Genomic DNA, 20614 nt, shown 5'->3' on the forward strand with positions numbered 1-20614 from the left:
TACATGAAAATGTTGGATTTATATTCACTGTATGTATTCTGTCATGTTAGTAATACCAACATTTAATAAAAATGTAACAAAGAGTTACATTTTTAAAAGATGCACATATACTTTTACATCCCCCCATTATGTGTCAAAGAAAGAGTATGCATTTTTAAAATGTCTACATAATAAATACATATGCACAGAGCTACAAAATGTTTATGACTGAATCCCTGATTCTTAACTCATCTACAGCATCACATATTATTTCAATACAAAGCAGAAAGGAGACACATTCTGCTCATCATAGTGATCCAATAAATTCAGTTTTGATAAAACAAATTAAATATCTGCTATGAGTATATAAGAAAACTCTTTGTAAACAGCACCTCCTTAATAATAAAAACTGGTCACCTTGAATTGTCAACATCACACTTCACTGCACAAAGATGTCAAATGTTTTTTTTTTTTAAGAATATTTAGTGCTAGTGAAAAGTGAGGAATTGACCACTCTGGAGACTGAAGCCTTCTAGTCATCCACAACAGACACATCATGGGAAGTACCCAATTCCCAACACTGATTTGTCAGCATACACTGACACTATTTTGGAAGATAATAGAAAATAGTTCAGTCCTCCGACCTGTTAAAACTTTAGCTTCTCTTCTGAGATTGTCAGCAAGGGTGCCAAGAGGTAATTCCTACAGGGTGTTAATGTTGGCTATGATATGGACACGTATCTGCTGGGGATTAGACTGAGACCATCACCTCATTTCATATACACCACTGAACAGCCATCAGGTAGTAACATGTTCTGGTCATTGAGCTGAATTTAAGACATTGACCTAGAGGTGAATACCTCTCAATGTCAATCAGACTTGTTACAGAAAGGCTGCCCTGATAAACTTGGTTACAAGAATGAGCTGGCCCTGTGCTGCTGCTGCTCAGGATCCCTATTCAAGAGATCTGCCTTCAGAAAAAAGAGCTCAGGTTCATTCCTGGTCTTCTGGAGACTATGTACATTACACAGCTGACATACTGCAGAGCAGCAGTAGAGAAGAGCGATGTGACTGTTCCTCTCCAAAGGCAGCCACTGTTGCTTATTAATATTATTTATAGAGTGCCACAGGAATGCATGGTGCTTTAAAGACAACTAAAAGCCTCAAGAAAGCTTCCAATCAAAGTAAGCTCTCCACAGAGCTTTGGAGAAGAAAACTGGCTTTCTTCTGCACCTGTTTTACCATTCTAGCAATATCGGTTTGTGAAGAAGGAAAGTAGTGAGTGACTAGGACAAAAGTGTTTCTTATTATGACCAAGATGGGACCAAATCCCTCCTCTTCAAGGTAGAAAAGAACGAATAAGAGGAAACAGCCCACTTTAACGCCTGGTCTACACTTAAAAGTTAGGTTGACATAGCTACATGCTCAAGGGTGTGAAAAATTCACACTCCTGAATGACATAGTTAAGCCAACCTAACCCCCAGTGTAGACATGGTTAGCCCGAGGGAAGAATTCCATCCATCTAGCTACCGCCGCTCAGGGAGATGGATTACACACATGGATGGACAAACTCCTTCTCTCACTCTAGGCCCTATATCAGTAGAGCTGCAGCAATGTAGCTGTGCCACTGTAGCACCCAGAGGATAGACATGGCCTTAGTGACAACTGCATGCTCCCAAAATAAACAAACAGTAAAATCACCTTGTGTGCTAAAGCCGGCTGTCATGTTTCTCTCACCCAACCTGGATTCAGTCACTTGCTGGGCTGTACCGGTGATCTGTACAGAAAGTGTATAATAAATAGTGTGTTAGCCTGCAGATAGCATTACCCAGAAATACAGGGCTGAAACATACTGTCATGGATCTAAAGGATATGACTGGTAATGTGAAAAAGCTACCCTACAAGTTGCTATTCAAATCAAAACGTATTCATAGACATAGTAATTTACTATGTCTTTGGATCAGCAGCAGATGCAGAGCAAATGAACATGCCTAAAGCAATTGCTGGATTTTCCAGAATCTATAAAATAAATTATCTTGGGTTCAGAGGCATTTAGGGCTTCAGGCTAACGTTACAAAGCATAATGACTGCGGTGCTTAAAATTAATGCTCCTATCTTCTTAGCGTATGTGCAACATGCCTCAGGTGGCACATGACCAGGATTCATCTCTGAATTTGATCCGCTGGTTGGATCATTAGCTTCCCTGCCCAGTACTGATGGGGAGTGCAATGTGAACTGATCCATACCCCCCAATGCTCCTATTACCAACAGTCTTTCTGTAGTGGTCTATATATCACTCTATTCCAGAGGTGGGCAAACTACGGCCTGCAGGACCATCCTGCCTGGCCCTTGAGCTCCCGGCCATGGAGGCTAGCCCCCGGCCCCTCCCCCGCTATGCCCCCGCAGCCACACAGCCGCGCGGGCAGACCTCTGAGCAGCAGAGCTGTGCGCTCCTGCCGAGCAGAGTGGCAGAGTGTCTAGCTCCGGCCGGGCGGCGCAGCTGCCAGACATGCTGCTCTGAGCGGCATGGTAAGGGGGCCGGGGGATTGGATAAGGGATGGGGGATCCCAGGGGGCAGTCAGGGGATAGGGAACAGGGGGGTTGGATGGGAGGGTGGGGTCCCAGGGGCAGTTGGGGCGGGGGGTCCCGGGAGGGGGCAGTTAGGGGACAAGGAGCAAGGGGGGTTGGATGGGTCAGGGGTTATGAGGGGGGCAGTCAGAGGGCGGGAAGTGGGAAGGGACGGATAGGGGGCGGGGACCAGGCTGTTTGGGGAGGCACAGCCTTCCCTACCCGGCCCTCCATACAGTTTTGAAACCCCAATGTGGCCTTTGGGCCAAAAAGTTTGCCCACCCCTGCTCTATTCCCACCACGTGGCCATGGGAAAAAAGTGCAGGGTGGAACCAGCAGAGACTACAGCTGGTAGAAGCAGGTGCAGAAACAGCCAAAGTGCACACAGAGAACTTTCTGCAGTTTTGACTGGACTTCCTCTGCCCCCTGCTGATTGGCTGCTTGCTCCAACCCTCTTCTACCACCCTCACAGTCTCTTCACCTCAGCTTCACGCCACACGTTCTCCACATACCCTCTTTTCCCCTACCTGTTATCCTCACCCTTCTTCCCTTCAGCAGGCACTCCTTTCACTTTTCTTTCCATGTACCTTATCCTCTCCTAACTAATCATGGAACTATCATGCTATATGCTGCCATCACATTGTTCATGCTGCTTTCCCCCACCCTCTATCTGTCTTTTTTAGTCTGTGAGCTCTTTGGGGCAGTCACGGCCTGATACTCTGAGTTTGTACAGAACCCAGCACAATGGGGCCCTGTTCTTGGTTGGCCCCTAGGATCTCCCATAATAAACATTAATAATATTCTTCACTTTCGGTCCTTGAACAACTAGAGCAGAACAGCTTTTGGGTTTACTTTGCAGAAGTACCTACATTTAAGTATTGAATGTAGTAATCTCTAAAATGCTATAGGGTTCTTGTAGATGGATGGTGCTCTATAAGAGTAGGGCATTATTATTATTTATAGAAGTAGACTCATTACAGTTGCCAACAATTTGCAAGGGTGGATTATTATTAGCAAATGGTTCCTTCTGCCGGAAGGAAATTCAAGGATGATTCACCCCCACCCCAAATTATTCACTGATGCAGCACAGTTTGTGGTTTTGAAAAGTTCTTCAAAGCCTTTCCCCCATCATTTTAAAACATCTTAATATATTTTTTCTCCTTGAAATGCAGTTACAAATTTCACTTTATATATAGATGATAAAAATCAGCTGATGGGTTTCTGTAAATCACAAAGCCTCCTAAGGAATGATAAAATATTTTTTTTTCTGAAAAAAATAGAGATGGGTGTGTAGGGGAGGAGAGTTTGCAAAACAAAATACAGATAAATGCCTGATTTATTTCTCATGAAGGGAGGAGAGTTAGCATTAAAAAGCTATCAACTTGATTAAGGTTAGATACAACATTCATAACTCCAGATTCATGTGAATTCCTGTTGGAGATTTCTCTGCAAAATCACTAAGAGGGAGCAGAGCTCAAAGACAGCATGCTAAAGGGGAAGAATTTAAAAAATCTAGACAAGTCTTTAAGAACTTGATTCAAACACTACTGAAGTAAATGGGCTTTAGACCAGGCCCTTAATCTTGTTTTTAATCCCTCCCATCAGATTTTTAGCAGTTCTTTGGGAACCTGCTATTGGAAAAGAATACGTGGTAATTATAAATAAAACAAGAGTACCAAACTATACCCTAAGGCCTGGTCTACACTAGGAGGTTATGTCGAATTTAGCAGCGTTAAATCGAATTAACCCTGCACCCGTCCACACAACGAAGCTATTTAGTTCGACATAGAGCTCTTTTAAATTCGACTTCTGTAATCCTCGAAAACGAGAGGAGTAGCGCTAAATTCGAAATGGCAATATCGAATTTGGGTAGGTGTGGATGGAATTTGCCGCTAATAGCTCCGGGAGCTATCCCACAGTGCACCACTCTGTTGACGCTCTGGACAGCAGTCCGAGCTCGGATGCTCTGACCAGCCACACAGGAAATGCCCCGGGAAAATTTGAATTCCTTTTCCTGTCTGGCCAGTTTGAATCTCACTTCCTGTTTGAACATCGTGGCGAGCTCAGCAGCACTGGCAACGATGCAGAGCTCTCCAGCAGAGGTGACCATGCAATCGCAGAATAGAAAGAGGGCCCCAGCATGGACTGATCGGGAAGTCTTGGATGTGATCGCTGTGTGGGGCGATGAGTCCGTGCTTTCGGAGCTGCGATCGAAAAAACGGAATGCGAAGATCTATGAGAAGATCTCCAAAGCCATGACGGAGAGAGGATACAGCCGGGATGCAATGCAGTGCCGCGTGAAAATCAAGGACCTGAGACAAGGCTACCAGAAGACCAAAGCGGCAAACGGACGCTCCGGATCCCAGCCCCAGACATGCCGTTTCTACGAGGCACTGCATTGCATTCTAGGTGCGGCCGCCACCACTACCCCACCACTGACCGTGGACTCTGACGATGGGGTATTGTCAACGGCCGCTTCCTCGGACATGTTCGCGGACGGGGAAGATGAGGAAGGAGATGAGGAGGATGAGGCAGTCGACAGTGCTTACAATGCTGATTTCCCCGACAGCCAGGATCTCTTCATCACCCTCACGGAGATCCCCTACCAACCCTCCCAAGGCGTTAACCGTGACCCTGAATCAGGGGAAGGATCAGTCGGTAAGTGTTTTAAACATGTAAACATTTATTTTGAACAGAACAGGAATGGAATATTAACAATGAGTTTTTCATGATTACTTTGCCCTAGGCACTTAACTTTTTAGTCCTTGCCAGTGCAACTACTGCAAAAGTATCTCAAAATGTCTGGTTTTTCAGGATTAGTTTGCCCTAGGCGCTCTACTTTTTAGTCCTTGCCAGTGCAGCTACTGGAAAATTAGGTCAATATGTCCGGGGATAGAGCTGAAATCCTCCTGGGACATCTCCACGAAGCTCTCCTGGAGGTAATTTGAAAGCCTTTGCATCAGGTTCCTGGGGAAAGCGGCCTTATTGCGTCCTCCATGGTAGGAAACTTTTCCGCGCCAGGCTAGCAGCAAGTACTCTGGGATCAGTGCCTCGCACAGCATGGCCGCATACGGCCCTGGTTTTTGCTGGCATTCACGCAGCATGCGGTCTTTCTCAGTGTCCGAAATCCTCATCAGAGTGATATCACTCATGGTCACCTGCTTTAAATTAGGGGAATGTGAGTATTGGGACTGATTGTCTGTTCCTTTACATAACTGTAACCGGTGGTTTACAGCCACGCGGTGGAGGCGGGACAGGGGCAGCATACAGGGATCTTTCCCGGGGACAGCCGCGAGGGGGGTGGGACAGGGGCAGAGTTCATGCTGGCCGGATTGCCGGCAGCAGGAACTGGCCAACGCTAGGGGCATTGCTTTGAACGTGAAAGGAGGGCACTGCTATAAATTAAGCTTTCAGCAGCCAAAAGTCTACAGCTTACCATGTCCGCCTGCTACCCGAATTCCGCTGTCCTGCCCCGCTTGTGTGATCTGTACTCCAAGACCCCAGGCACTGAATGGGAAGGCCGAAAATTCGACCTTGTCCTGAGTGCGCATGTGATAGGTGCTGTGCATGGTCTTGTTCACAGAGAAAGACTATGTACATTGTTCACAAAAATGTATCTTTGTGAGGAATTCACTCCCTTTTTCCCATCCCACAGCTGCGAGTGTCTCCCGACCTACCCCGGCATCCCCCTCCCAGAGGCTGGCGCAGATTAGGCGCCGAAAAAGAAGGACACGGGACGAGATGTTCTCCGAACTTATGGGCTGCTCCCGAGCCGAGGCGGCACAGCAGACCCAGTGGAGGGAGAACATGTCGCAATACCAGCGATCACACAGCGAACGGGAGGACAGGTGGCGGCAGGAAGACCAGCAGGCGACTCAAACGCTGCTGGGACTAATGAGGGAGCAATTGGACACGCTCCAGCGCCTTGTAGATGTTCTGCAGGACCGGAGGCAGGAGGACAGAGCCCCGCTGCAGTCTATCTCTAACCGCCCTCCCCCGCCACAAAGTCCCATCCCCCCCTCACCCAAAGTCCCAAGAAGGAGGGGCGGCAGGGGCCGTGAAAACAGTCATTCTACCCCTGCAGACTGCTCAAGTACCAGACGGCTCTCATTCCCAAAGTTTTGATAAGTTCTTTCCTTCACTCCAAAAGCACCTCACCCAAGCCCCCCTCCCAGTGTCATCCCCTACCTGTGCAGTTGTTAATAAAAAATACGTTTCTTTTAATTACTGTTTCCGTCAGGTTCTTTTAGAGGAGAGTGTGTTTGAAGGGGGGAAAGGGGGTTGGGAATTGGAGAGGACAGTCACCTTTACCAGGGTACAGACACGGGGGCAGGTTCAGCAGCAGGTCACACACACATTGCAGTCACTAGGCACCCTGGTCAGTCTGGGAGGTGGTTTTCATGTTCTGTGTGGGGGGGCTATGAGAGTTTGTGGCGGGGGAGGGTGGTTACAGATCTTATGCAGCGGTCCTTAGCCTGGATGACAGAGCCACGCAGCAGGGGATCTGTAACCGTCCTCCCCCGCCACAAAGTCACATAGCCCCCACACTCAGAGTCCCGAAAAGGAGGGGTGGCAGGCTCCGTTGAAACAACCAGTCCACCACTGCGGACCGCTCTAGGAGCAGGAGCCTGTCATTCCTCGAGTTTAGAAGCGTCCTTTCCATCACTACATCCGCTCCCCACCACAGTCTGCGTCCCAGTTTCAACCCTTTACCACGAAACCCTTAATAAAGAAAACGGTGTTAATGAACAAAGTTCCATTTATTTTATTTTTAAAGGTGTGTTGGAAGGGGGGAAACGGGGTGAAGGGGGTATGTAGCTGGAGAGGATAGTCAACATTAACTGGGTAAAGAAACGGGGGCAGGTTCAGCTTCTCTTTAAACAAACGTAATAGTCACAGGTTACCCTGCTCACTGTGGAACCTAGCTTTCAAAGCCTCCCGGATGCACAGCGCGTCCTGATGGGCTCTTCTAATCGCCCGGCTGTCTGGCTGGGCGTAATCAGCAGCCAGGCGATGTGCCTCAACCTCCCACCCTGCCATAAACGTCTCCCCCTTGCTCTCACAGAGATTGTGGAGCACACAGCAAGCTGCAATAACAATGGGGATATTGGTTTCGCTGAGATCAGAGCGAGTCAGTAAGCTTCTCCATCTCCCCTTGAGACGTCCAAAAGCACACTCCACCACCATTCTGCACTTGCTCAGCCGGTAGTTGACGAGTTCTTTTTCACTGTCCAGGGCGCCTGTATAGGGCTTCATGAGCCAGGGCATTAGCGGGTAGGCTGGGTCCCCGAGGATCACTATAGGCATCTCCACATCCCCAACAGTTATTTTGTGGTCCGGGAAGTAAATACCTTCCTGCAGCCGTCTAAACAGCCCAGAGTTCCTGAAAACATGAGCGTCATGAACCTTGCCCGGCCATCCGACGTTGATGTTGGTAAAACGTCCCCTATGGTCCACCAGTGCTTGCAGCACCATTGAAAAGTAGCCCTTTCTGTTAATGTACTGGCTGGCCTGGTGCTCCGGTCCCAGGATAGGGATGTGAGTTCCATCTATAGCCCCACTGCAATTTGGGAATCCCATCGTGGCGAAGGCATCTTTGATGACCTGCACATTTCCCAGGGTCACTACCTTTGAGAGCAGTAGCTCAACGATTGCGTTGGCTACTTGCATCACAGCAACCCCCACGGTAGATTTGCCCACGCCAAAGTGGTTCGCGACTGACCGGTAGCTGTCTGGCGTTGCAAGCTTCCAGAGGGCTATGGCCACTCGCTTCTGGACAGTCAGGGCTGCTCGCATCCGGGTGTCCTTGCGCTTCAGGGCAGGGGACAGCAACTCACAAAGTTCCAGGAAAGTTCCCTTACGCATGCGAAAGTTTCGCAGCCACTGTGATTCATCCCAGACCTGCAGCACTATGCGGTCCCACCAGTCCGTGCTTGTTTCCCGGGCCCAGAATCGCCGTTCCACAGCATCAACATGACCCATTGCCACCATGATATCCATGGCGCGGGGTCCCGTGCTTTGCAAGAGGTCTGTGCCACTCTCAGACTTAAAGTCCTCACCGCGCTGCCGTAGCCTCCTCGCCCGATTTCTCAGCATCTGCCTCTGAAAAAGGTGGATGATAAGGTGCGAGGTGTTGACAACGGCCATAACTGCAGCGATGGTCGCAGCGGGCTCCATGCTCGCAGTGCTGAGGCGTCCACGCTGTCACTCACCAGAAAAGTGCGTGAACTGATTGCCCGCCGGCGCTTTCAGGGAGGGAGGGCGGGAGTGACGGTTGAATGACGACAGTTACCCAAAACCACCCTCGACACATTTTTTTCCCCAGCAGGCATTGGGGGCTCGACCCAGAATTCCAATGGGCAGCGGGGACTGCGGGAACTGTGGGATAGCTGCCCACAGTGCACCGCTTCCAATGTCGACGCTTGCCCCGTTAGTGTGGACTCACAAAGTCGAATTACTGTTCTTAGTGTGGATACACACTTTCGACTTTGTAATATCGGTTCCACTAATTCGATTTAAGTAAAATCGAACTACTCTCATAGTGTAGACATACCCTTAGACAAGGTCAGTATAGCATGAGAAGTTATGTCATCTTTAGCAGAACACATCACGTCTGCTTCTGTATGGCCACATTTAACTAGCAGACGTTCATTGCAATAGATGACAGAGCCTAGAAATAATCATCAATCACCTCTATGCAAACTCTGGTGTCGAGGGCTGAATTTGTATCTGGTTGTCTATAAAATTGAATGTAACATTACTACACTAAAGCCATTAAGAAAAGAGCTCTAAGTGTTTGTGAATGTGACTATCTACATAAAAAATGGTATCAGAAATATTCCCCGTGCAGATACAGCTTCTGTGATGCAGTACTGCAGAGCAGGCCAATATTTAAAGTAATAGGGTCTTGTTGTGAAATGATTTACTGACAAAGTTTTATCCTTAAAGAATCTTTCTTCACTATATATGAAAAAGCCTGGTTACTTAACTTGTACAGTAGCTGGAGTTCTTTGAGATATGTATTCCTCAAGGTGCATATGCGCTCTATGCACCTGAGACTGAATGATTTTTCGTTAGCAATGTCCTTTGGTCCGCACCTACACCCTTCTCCTCCTCATGCTCCAAACCAAAGATATGAGGGGGTGGGAGATGGACTAGCTGCCTCTGTAGTTCCTTCTCTACCATGAATACCTTGTATAGTAACAAGCTAAATAACCAGATTTTCAGTGAGGGTCCATCTGCGTATTCCATTTGAGGTGACTCACAATCAGTGTTCATCGAGGATGATGGTGTGAGGAGCTCTGCTGTATCACAGACCAAAGGACTGTTCTTCTGAAGGATGCGTCTGTTATAGAAGCTTGTACCAGGATGTAACTCTTCATAGAGGTATGAACAGAGCCCCACGCTGCCACTCTATAATAACATCTCAAAGTGAAGGTATCTCTGAGAGGAGATTGCTTCTCCTCTCATACATTTGGCAAAAGAGACAAATACTTAAGAACATTTCCTAAAAGGTTTTGTTCTCTGTAGGTAAAAGGCCAAGGCTTGTCCAACATCCAAAGAGTGGAGCTTCCCATCCTCTCTGGTAGCATGGGGATTCTGGTGGAAGACAGGTAAAATGAATGACCTGGGTCAGACGGAATTCCAAGATTACTTTTGGAATGAATTTAGGATGTAACCTCAAGGATGTAACCTTATCCTTATGGTTGACCATATAGGGAGGGACTGCCATAAGGGCGCCAGCTCATCTACTCTTCTGGCTGAGATGATTGCAACCAGAAAGGCAACCTTCATGGATAGATGAGCAAAGAAACATGGAAGCTAAAGGTTTGAAGGGGGAATTTGTTAGTGTGGCTAAGACTAGCTCAAGGTTCCATATTGGATAGGTTTCATTACTGGAGGAAAGGTTCTGATAAGTCCCTTTGAAAACCTTACTGTAATCAGATAGGCGAAGATTGTATGGTTGTCCATTGAAAGGGAAAAGGCTCTAATAACTGCCAAGTGTACTCACAAGGAGGTGAGACAACTGTGACATTTTCAGAGACAGGAGTTAGTTCAGAATATTAGGGATCTCTGAATACTCTAGGGCCAGCTGATGATGTTGACACCATGCAAAGAACCTCTCCCATCTTGCTGTATAGCCTTTTCTTGTGGAGTCTTTTCTGCTATTGCTAATGATGGATTGTACAGCCTCCATGCATGATCTTTTTAAGTTTGGCATCCATTCAAATATGAAGCTGCTAGATGGAGAGATGCTGGTTTGCAATGGAGGATCTTGCCCCTGTCTTGGGTTAACATGTCTGGCAGGAGCTGAATGTAGATGCAAGAAGAATGCTAGTGAACTAAAACTGCCTTGGCCACATGGGGGCCACTAGGATCACCAACACTTTGTCCTGTTTGATCTTCCTCTGGACTCAAGGCAAGAGGGGAATGGATGGAAATGCATAAATTAGTGGTTCTGAATATTGTACTAGAAATGCTTCCCATCTGGAGCTGTGTCCTCAGACCGTTTGAGGAGGCTGGACATTTCCTGTTTTTGTGAGATGCAAAGAGATCCCATGATGGGAATTCCTGTTGTTGAAAGATGTTCTATACCACCAAGTCGTTAAGTTCCCATTTGTGGTCTTTGGAGAAGTGTCCTCTGACGCGGTCTGCCAGAGCATTTTGCACCCCTGGAAGATGCACTGCTCAAAGGGTGATATGGTGGCAGAGATATGGCAGAAATTATTTGCAAGCCTCATGCACTGTATTCCATTTTGAATTCCTGATAGGTCCAGATAGCTCCCGAACCTCACAGGGAGGAGTCTGTAATTAGTTTTTTCATGGGTCAGGGTGTGTGTGCAAAGGGAACTCCAACACACTGACTTCATGTTTTCCTACCAGGCGAGTGACATCAGGACCCCATGGGGGAGCGGAACTGACTTGCCAAGAGTAAGCTTTCATGGCACATAGATTGTCTATAACTATGCTTGTAGACTGGGATTCTCAAACTTCATTGCATCGCGACCCTTCAAATTGAGAGCTGGAAAAGAGTTGCCTTTGTTTAGTGAGGGGATTAGAGAGACCAGGGCAATCATTCTGAAGCATAAGAGGCAGATTAAGTCATTCAGCTGTCAGATATAGTAAGAGCCTCCAGCCTCCTTTCTTCTTGTGGATGAGGAAATATCTTAAGTAAAATCCTCTTCCCATGTACTGGGGTGTTACCAGCTCTATGGCTCCCAGATGGAGCAGAGAGTCTATTTCCTCGGTGAACATCCTCTTGTGAGAGGGTCCCTGAATAGGGACTCTGTCGTATATCCATCATCTATCCAGGGGTGATGATTTCCAGAACACACGCGTCTGATGTTATATGGTGCCATGCTGGAAAAAAAGTAAGCTAGGCAGCTAATAAAAAGCTAATACCAAGCTCAGGTGGCCTTGGTAGGAGGACTCAAAGGTCCCATCAAAAGTCATCAGTTAGTAATGACTCTCAGTTATTACTGGACTGGCTGGATTCACGCTAGTGACTGTAATGTACATTCTGTGGCTGCTTGATTTGGACTTTGACTTTAACAGACCTTGTGCAGTGGCAGTATGCAGCACACGTTCTGTTCCTCAATCTGTAAGCTAAAGGGCCAGGGAGCTACAGGTGTTGTATGCTCTCAGCAGTTTCTGTTTTCAGTGAACTAACGTTTCTTTAGCACAAGGGACACTATAGTGACCTTGAGGGGAAAGGGTCCATTATCCCCTCACCTATCTCCTACACCACAGCTCCTACTTATTTTTAAGCTAAAATTCAGGCTTAAAAGAAACATAAAAAACCCTATTTTGACAGTAAAACAAAAGAGCTGACCAAAACCTACTTTTCATTCACTCGATTCCTTTCTCTGAAAGGAGACAGCACCAACACAAACACAGGGCCTATTCTGGAAACCCTGTATGAATATGATTAAGGGTACATCTACACCAGGTTTCCCCAAACTTTTTACCTTGCGTCCCCATCCCGCCCCAGCTGTGGTTGGGAGCTGGGACCAGATGTGGAGCTGGAGTTGCAGCCAGGCTGAGAGCCAGGGGCCGAGGCTGGGACCACAGCTGGGGGGCAGGAATGTGGCCAGGAATGGGGCCGGAACTGGGAGCAGAGCTGTGCTGGGGCAGGACTGGAGCTGCGGCTGGGCCGGGAGCCAGGGGCTGAGACTGGGGCTACAGCTTGGGGTGGGGCCAGGAGTTGGGGCCAGAGCAGAGCTGGGGGCAGAGCAGGGCTGGTTGGTGCTCCCTGGCCCCTTGGGGGCTGGCCCGGGCCCCACTGCGCCTCCGTGCCCCCCTAGGGGGGCATGCCCGACAGTTTGGGGATCACTGGTCTACACTTAAAACGCTACAGCTGCAAACCTGTGCCGGTGTAGCTCTTCAGTGTAGACACCATCTATGCTGATGGGAGGGTCCCTTCCATCAGCATAGTTAATCCACCTCGCCAAGAGGTGGTAGTTAGTTCAACAGAAGAATTCCTCCACTGACCTAACACTGCCTACATCGGAGGTTAGGTTTGCTTACCTACAACACTCAGGGGTGCGGACTTTTCACACCTGAGTGACGTAGTTAAGCCAACTTAATTTTCCAGTGTAGACCAATCAATCAAGCTAACTATCTTCTTGCCTGCTGAATCAGACGTAAGATATTTCCTACCAATGCTCATCTCTAGTAATGCCAGACGTATCTTGTACATTGTGGCATTTAGTCTGAATGGAACATACCGAGAACACAGCCTGGAATCCTCAAATTTTTCAGTAATAGCAAGAAGGTGAAATGTTTTCACCTGTGCAGTGGCTCAGTTGCTAACAATGAGACACTACCACCTCCTCCAGGGAGTGGATTATGCAGGGAGAATTTGGAGGTAACACTTTCTCCAGGGTAAGGGTGAAGATTACATCATTCGTTCTCAACCCTTTAGGGTTTATTCTGGGGGTACAAGATCAACTTCAAAGTGAGTCACTTGCTTTCTCAGACTTAGAAGCACCACATGGACCAAGAGCTCCTTTAGCACATTCCTAAGAAATGGGGCTGAGTGAATAGGATAGTGTGCTTGGAAACGTAGGGCTCTTTCACTGAAAATTGGTAAGAAAAGGTTCCTGTTATAAATGAAAAGACAAGACCTTTCAGCTTAACCTCTGGGCTCCTGGCTGTAATGTGCAGACTCTTTACATTGGTGTATAGCTTTCTTTAAATGTAATATTTGGCCTTCCTAGTGGCGGTACTTTGCTGGCAGACTGGAAATCAAATTGAGGAATAGATAGGGCATTTTTCCACTTTACACATGGGTTTTACAACATTCCCTTCTCTTAATACCACCAGAGTACCCTGAGCATCCTCTCTATTTACAGAAAAGATGGCAATATCTTTAATCTCTACATAAAAATATCAACTGCCTGAGGCTTCAGCTGCTCAATGGCATCCAAAAAAGTGGAAAGATGCATGGAGAGCTTTTAATCACTTGAGGAAGCCTAGATATATATATAGAGAGAGAGTTAAAATCACTTAGAGTTCTCAGATTTTCTCTCATGGAGCACCTTTTCAACATTCAGACTCCATTTTACTAGAATTAAATCCATTTAAGTCTGTCTGGTCAGGTATTCACAATTTGCATTTCCTTCACCCTCTCTTTCTCCATTTATCAGAATAATTGCTGAAATGTAATTTATATGCAGTTTACACTAATAAGTGGAATTGATTAACCTTCTGTTTGCTTGGGGGAAGGGAAGCCATGTTTTAACAGTAACAATCCCTTAATGTTTAGTCAGGTCAAAGCTCTTGCTCACCAGTGGGAGGGAGTGCAGGTGGTACTGGCACAGATTCTCTTATCCACCCTGCACCCTGGTAATAGATTTCATGAATATGAATACCCTCAGGAACACTGGTTGCATTAAAAGATAGTCACCAAGCTATTAGGATTCAAAGAATAGCTAAACCAGGGCTTAAATTCAGCTGGAGCTGTCCGGAGCAGAGCTCTGGTAAATATTTTCAAAGCCCCGAGCCCCTGTGCGCCCCATGGGGCTGAAGCTCCTAGCCTCGGGGCTCTGGGAAATACTATATGAGAATTTAAGCCATGAGCAAAACCATGCTTTCCGCAACCCTGCACAGCCTACAAATTAGTAAAGCTTACAAGACATTTACTGGTATAATTCATCCAGAGACTGGGTCTTTCTATTCTTGTCTTCTGTCATACCCTAGCAGATATCACCCCTGGAAAAGTAGTGCGAAAAGCACTGTTTTCAAGGCAGTACAAGAAGTTGCAGTATGGATGACAACTGCAAATTGTATTTAGAAGCAATCACTGCTACTAGCACGGGCATTTTCTGTTCCTATCCAGGAAATAGCTATGTCTAATTTGATATAATTTGATAAAATTCTAAAGACCTTAAGCCACATAAAAACAAACAAAAAGATGCCTGATGCTCAGTAAGAGGCTTAATAATTATTATTGCTTAATGGCTCCCAGCAGCACTTCTGTAGCTAAAGCTCTGCCATTATTTCCGTTGGAAAGTCTGACTTTGAGGAGTTTATAAATCTGGTCAATTCAATTCATACCGTGCTGCAACCTGATGCATATTATATGAGAGTGTGTAGCACAGAGGTTGGCAACCTTTCAGAAGTGGTGTGCCGAGTCTTCATTTATTCACTCTAATTTAAGGTTTCGTGTGCCGGTAATACATATTAACGTTTTTTAGAAAGTCTCTCTCTATAAGTCTCTATATAATATAACTAAACTACTGTTGTATGTAAAGTAAACAAGGTTTTCAAAATGTTTAAGAAGCGTCATTTAAAATTAAATTAAAATGCTGATCTTAAGCCACCGGCCTGCTCAGCTCGCTGTGGGCCTGGGGTTCCATTCACCTAGGCCGGCAGCGGGCTGAGCGGGGCCTGCGGCCGGAACCCTGGCTGGCAAGGGGCCGACAGCCAGAACCCCAGGCTGGCAGCGGGCTGAGCGGGGCCGGCAGCTGGGACCCCAGCTGGCAAGGGGCCGGCAGCCAGAACCCCGGGCTGGCAGCCAGAACCCCAGACTGGCAGCCAGAACCCCAGACTGGCAGCGGGCTGAGCAGGGCCAGGGGCCGGGACCCCAGACCGGCGGCGGGATGAGCGGGGCCAGAACCCCAGACCATCAGCAGGCCGAGCGGCTCAGCCTGCTGCCGGTCTGGGGTTCCGTCTGCTGGCTCCTGCCAGCCAGGGTCCCAGCTGCCGGCCCCGCTCAGCCCGCTGCCGCTCTGGCTGCCGGCCCCTTGCCAGCTGGAGTCCCAGCCGCCGGCCCCACTCAGCCCGCTGCCAACCTGCTGCTCAGGGTGGAGGGTGGGGATGTGGGGGGTGCAAGAGTCAGGGCATGGGGTGTGGGGGGGCTGGGTATATGTGGGGAGTGCAGAGTCAGGGCAGGGGGCGTGGGGGGGCTGGGTATGTGTGGAGGGTGCAGGAATCAGGGATGGGGTCATGGGGGGGATGCAGGGGGCTGGGGTGCAAGGGGGTTGCAGGGGTCAGGGCAGAGGGCTGGGGGGGTGGGCTGGGATCGGGGGGGTGCTCCCAGCCCCCTGCCCTGAGCGGCTCATGGCAGGGGGCTGGAGGGATACACCCCGCTCCTACCCCCCTTCCCCAAGGCCCCGCTTCTTCCCCCCTTCCCCGCCTCCTTACTGGTCTGAGCAGCGAGGACGCTGGGGCTGCTCTTCTCCCCTCCCTCATAAGGGCCATTGGCGGCAGGGAGGGAGAGGAGGCGGGGCTCCACGCAGCACGCTGGGGGGAAGAGGCCGGGGAGGGGGAAGCTTGGCTGCCGGTGGAGCCTGCTGTACAGCAGCAGCCGGCAGGAGCAAGCTTGCTTCTGCCCCCTGTCCCCACCAGAGAGAGCGGTAGGCAGGGGCGGAGAAGAGAGGGCTGGATCGGGCAGGATTTTTAATGGCACACTGCTGCCTGCTGGCGTCCGGCTCAGCCCGCTGCCGGGGTTCGGCAGCGGGCTGAGCGGGACCCCGGCAGGCAGCAGCGTGCCAGTAAAAATTAGCTCGCGTGCCGTCTTTGGCAGGCGTGCCATAGGTTGTCGACCCCGGTGTAGCATGTATGTAAGAATTTGAGACTCCATTCTATATTCCTTGCAGATCTAAATTTGTCACTGACTTTAAGGCTGTGTTCTTCAGTTTTTAAATTCCTTGGGACTTCTGGTCCACAATGAATGTAGGTTTGGGCCTTTGGTGTTAATGAAAGTGTCAAGAACATACGTTGTTCTGCAACCTCTACTTCATTCCTCACCTTCCACACCTCTTGCCATTCTACTCTTAGAGCTTTCCTGGCTAGAAACTGCCAGGCATACAGTGGGGTGTTGTGGATTAACACCCAATAAGAGCTTTATAATCATGATCACATAATAATTAAAAATCCACCACTCATTTTCACTTGAGACCAGAACCAACACTGGGACCCAGGTGCCCAGAGGTGAATGGATGATGCACTGACACTGACCCAACTGTCAGATATTTATGGACAATTCATCTGCTTAGGAGGGCTTTTGGGGAGGCCTGACATAATAGGGTGGAGTATGATTTTGCTGCTTTAGGTTACTGGCTCGTTAAGTTAATTATTTTTGTTGTCCATGAGTGCCATGTGCTGGTGGGGTGACTGTTCCTGTGTAAATTGTGATCCTGACTAATGGACAGAGCACCCAGAATGGTGGACAGGCATATTTTTGTATTTAAATATAAATAAATAAATAGCCATTTATATAACCTTCTAGCATACCACATACAAATTCTCACCTGAAATATGTTTTTTTTTAAACCAGATATGATTTTAATTGCTTTTGCCTTTTTTAAAATTTAGAGATAAGACACAAATATAAAAACATTACAAACACGCTAAGGCTTTCAGATTCCTTTACAATCAATGCTGTAAAGAAAACACGGCAGAATTTCAGTAAATAACATTTTAGAAATGAGCTAATTGGGACTCTAAAATTTTGCTGTTCAGTAGCAATTTTCATTGACTCATTTCTATTACTGAAGAATAAATCAAAGAGACAAGGGGGCAAGTACCTTTGATTGGACCAACTTCTGTTGGCGAGAGAGACAAGTTTCAAGTTTACACAGATCAGAGGCAAACAAAGTTTGGCCTGTTGCTACCTTCTGCCAGGTATAAGTAGACTAAAAGTGAGAAAAACAAAGACTTAGCAGAATCTGCTTTGTGAGTTAAGAAGGTTGGAATGTCTGATGTGTCTCATTAAGCCTAATTGCACATCTCTTGAGCATCCACCATTGCTGCTTTCTTTGGACACTTTGTAAATTGTCATCAATTTTCCCTCTGTGGTGGTGGGTCATGTATTTATATTTTAATCTAATGTTTCTTAATATGTTGCTTTCCCTGGGGCAGAGCTACCACAAGTTATTTCTTGTATATTCTGAGTGAATGTGAAGGACTCTAGTAACACATAGTATAGATAGGTGCTATGTTAACCAGCTATATGCACCTAGCTCTGCAAATGTTTACCTCAACCCTGACAAGCAGTAGCTAGGATGTTAAATTCCTCAGACTTCCTTGAGTTTCTACTGAAATTTGAAGAAAATCAAAGATCCCAGAAGCAAGTAAAAAAGAGAAATTGAGACTGTTATATAGGGTGGCAGTTTATCAGCATGATCACCAAGCACCCATCATATATCACTGCTTAATTTGGCATTAACTGTGTCCCCCATGTGCACCATAATTCTGTAACTGATTGTCTGAATGGATTTTGAGTCGTATGGTATGAAAAAATGTAGAAAAAAACAACTGAAAAATATAAATGAGATATACTGGACTGTGGGGTCCCATGCGGAGTGGATAAAGCACACGACCAATGTGGTTGCAAGCTGACTCCAAATCCTGTTTATTGCAAGCTTTCTTTTATAGTCTTTCTCAACATTACATAACACAATTAGGCTATAATCACACATCTACCGATTGGACAAGAAGGAGAATCATGTGTTTATCACATGTATAGCCCCACACCGATTGGTTCAATCGTTCCTTACATAAGGCCTCATCTTATATAACCACCAGGGGGCCTTACATAAGGCCTCATCTTATATAACCACCAGGGGGCCTTACATAAGGCCATGATTTATTGCCAGGCAAGTGTCCCATCATGACCCTTACCCTCTCATGGAACTTTACATCCCCACACCTCCCCCCTTTTTCTTAAATAAGGAAGTACAGCATTATCAGGTGTCTAGGCTGTGACAAACAATAAGTGCAGGTCCGGTGTCACTACTGGATAAGCCTCGGGCGCAAATTCCCCATCTATATGGGCTTCCCTAATAAGTCCGTGCCAACGCCTTACGGGGTCCGGGGGGCCCGAGCCGCCCGGGATATTGTTCGAAGCATGTCGCAGGGTGGAAACATCGGATGAAACTGTATATGGTCATCTGTTAGCTTCTGGCACTTTACAATGTTATTCAAGTCAGCACCCATTAAATTTGTCACAAGATACACTTCATTAAAATTTTCTATTGAAGTTGCTGGTATAACAAAAAACCCGCGTCTTTGTCCCCATTTCAGCAATCGGGACAACGCGTCAGAGGGAAGCTTCTCTCCCTTTTATTTTTCAGCGATGCGTAATAAAAAATCATGCACCGTCTCCTCCTCTGCAGACAAAGCAGAGCCCATTTTATGGAATGCAGCCGCTCACCTGTGAGCTCACGAACGCCTCTCTCGGACGACCAGGAGCCGGTATCCTCCGGTACCTCCTGCCGCGGCTGCCATCGAATGCAGCCGCTCACCTGTGAGCTCACGAACGCCTCTCTCGGACGACCAGGAGCCGGTATCCTCCGGTACCTCCTGCCGCGGCTGCCACCTCCGCCTTTTCTCACCGAACGCTTCAGTCGGCTGTGTTTGCATACGTGATAAGAGAATTTGGACAGTCTTTATTTGCATCCCCAATTTCTTTAGTTTCCATGGTTGCATCCTCACTTTTTTCAGTTTCTGTGGCTGCAGATGTTTTTATATATTTCATTCTTTTTGTTCTGGTGTAAGGTTCTTCTGCATGTTTACGTTTTTGTTTCTTTATATGTGTTTGTTTTTCTTCTTCATTATGATTACCATTTCCACCCGAGCTGTATTATTCCTCTTATGCTTTTTCTTCTTCTTTTTCCTCTTTGCATTATTGCTTTTGGAAGTTTCCTCATTTTCATCTTCAGTACCTTCCTTTTCTTTTTTAGGCTTTAATCGGCTGCCTTGATGTCCAAGCCGAATCACGTCGGGGTCACCATTTGTGGCGTCCCATGCGGAGCGGATAAAGCACACGACCAATGTGGTTGCAAGCTGACTCCGAATCCTGTTTATTGCAAGCTTTCTTTTATAGTCTTTCTCAACATTACATAACACAATTAGGCTATAATCACACATCTACCGATTGGACAAGAAGGAGAATCATGTGTTTATCACATGTATAGCCCCACACCGATTGGTTCAATCGTTCCTTACATAAGGCCTCATCTTATATAACCACCAGGGGGCCTTACATAAGGCCATGATTTATTGCCAGGCAAGTGTCCCATCGTGACCCTTACCCTCTCATGGAACTTTACATCCCCACACTGGACCTTTTGTTAAAGCTCATAATGGAGTTAAGGGGCTTGCAGAATACTGTTATTGATACAATACATCAGCCATTACTGCAAGTAATAGCATCAAAAAGTATAAGCAACAGCAAAATTACAAACAAATGTAGATTCTGCTCATTGCTTTGTTACAGAAACACGTCCCTATTTCTTATAGTTCAATATATAGCTGTGTATGGTTCCTTATCACTTAATGTAATCACTAGATGCAGGTCAGTTCCCAGTATTCTGGGGCCAGCTTGGTTTCTGTTCCTGGAAGGCTATATGTTAGAACTGGTAGAGAGTAAATTTTGACACTGGGCATAAGCCTTTCTGTCAAGATTTGGGCAAGTCATTATAAGAAAATCTGTGCCAGCTCTTTTCCAGAAGATAATTTGAGATCCAATGCCAACTACAAAGCACTTTTTTTAATTCATGTAGGTTAATATATAGTCTTTTGCAGGAATTTCTCCTAATTGTTAATGGAATTTTATATA

The 20614-nt window shown here is 47.0% G+C and overlaps 1 protein-coding gene across 1 annotated transcript in view; it reads right to left on the reverse strand.

Annotated features, from left to right (window-relative positions):
• Positions 1–20614, reverse strand: part of ENTREP2 (endosomal transmembrane epsin interactor 2) — a 444069-nt gene that overhangs the window by 13796 nt on the left and 409659 nt on the right. The window contains exon 8 of the mRNA XM_065412748.1: positions 1681–1756. Coding sequence (XP_065268820.1) covers positions 1681–1756 — 76 coding nt within the window. The remainder of the gene's footprint in view (positions 1–1680; positions 1757–20614) is intronic.

Source organism: Emys orbicularis, chromosome 10 (genome assembly GCF_028017835.1).
Source record: "Emys orbicularis isolate rEmyOrb1 chromosome 10, rEmyOrb1.hap1, whole genome shotgun sequence".
In the NCBI taxonomy this organism is placed as follows: domain Eukaryota; kingdom Metazoa; phylum Chordata; order Testudines; family Emydidae; genus Emys; species Emys orbicularis.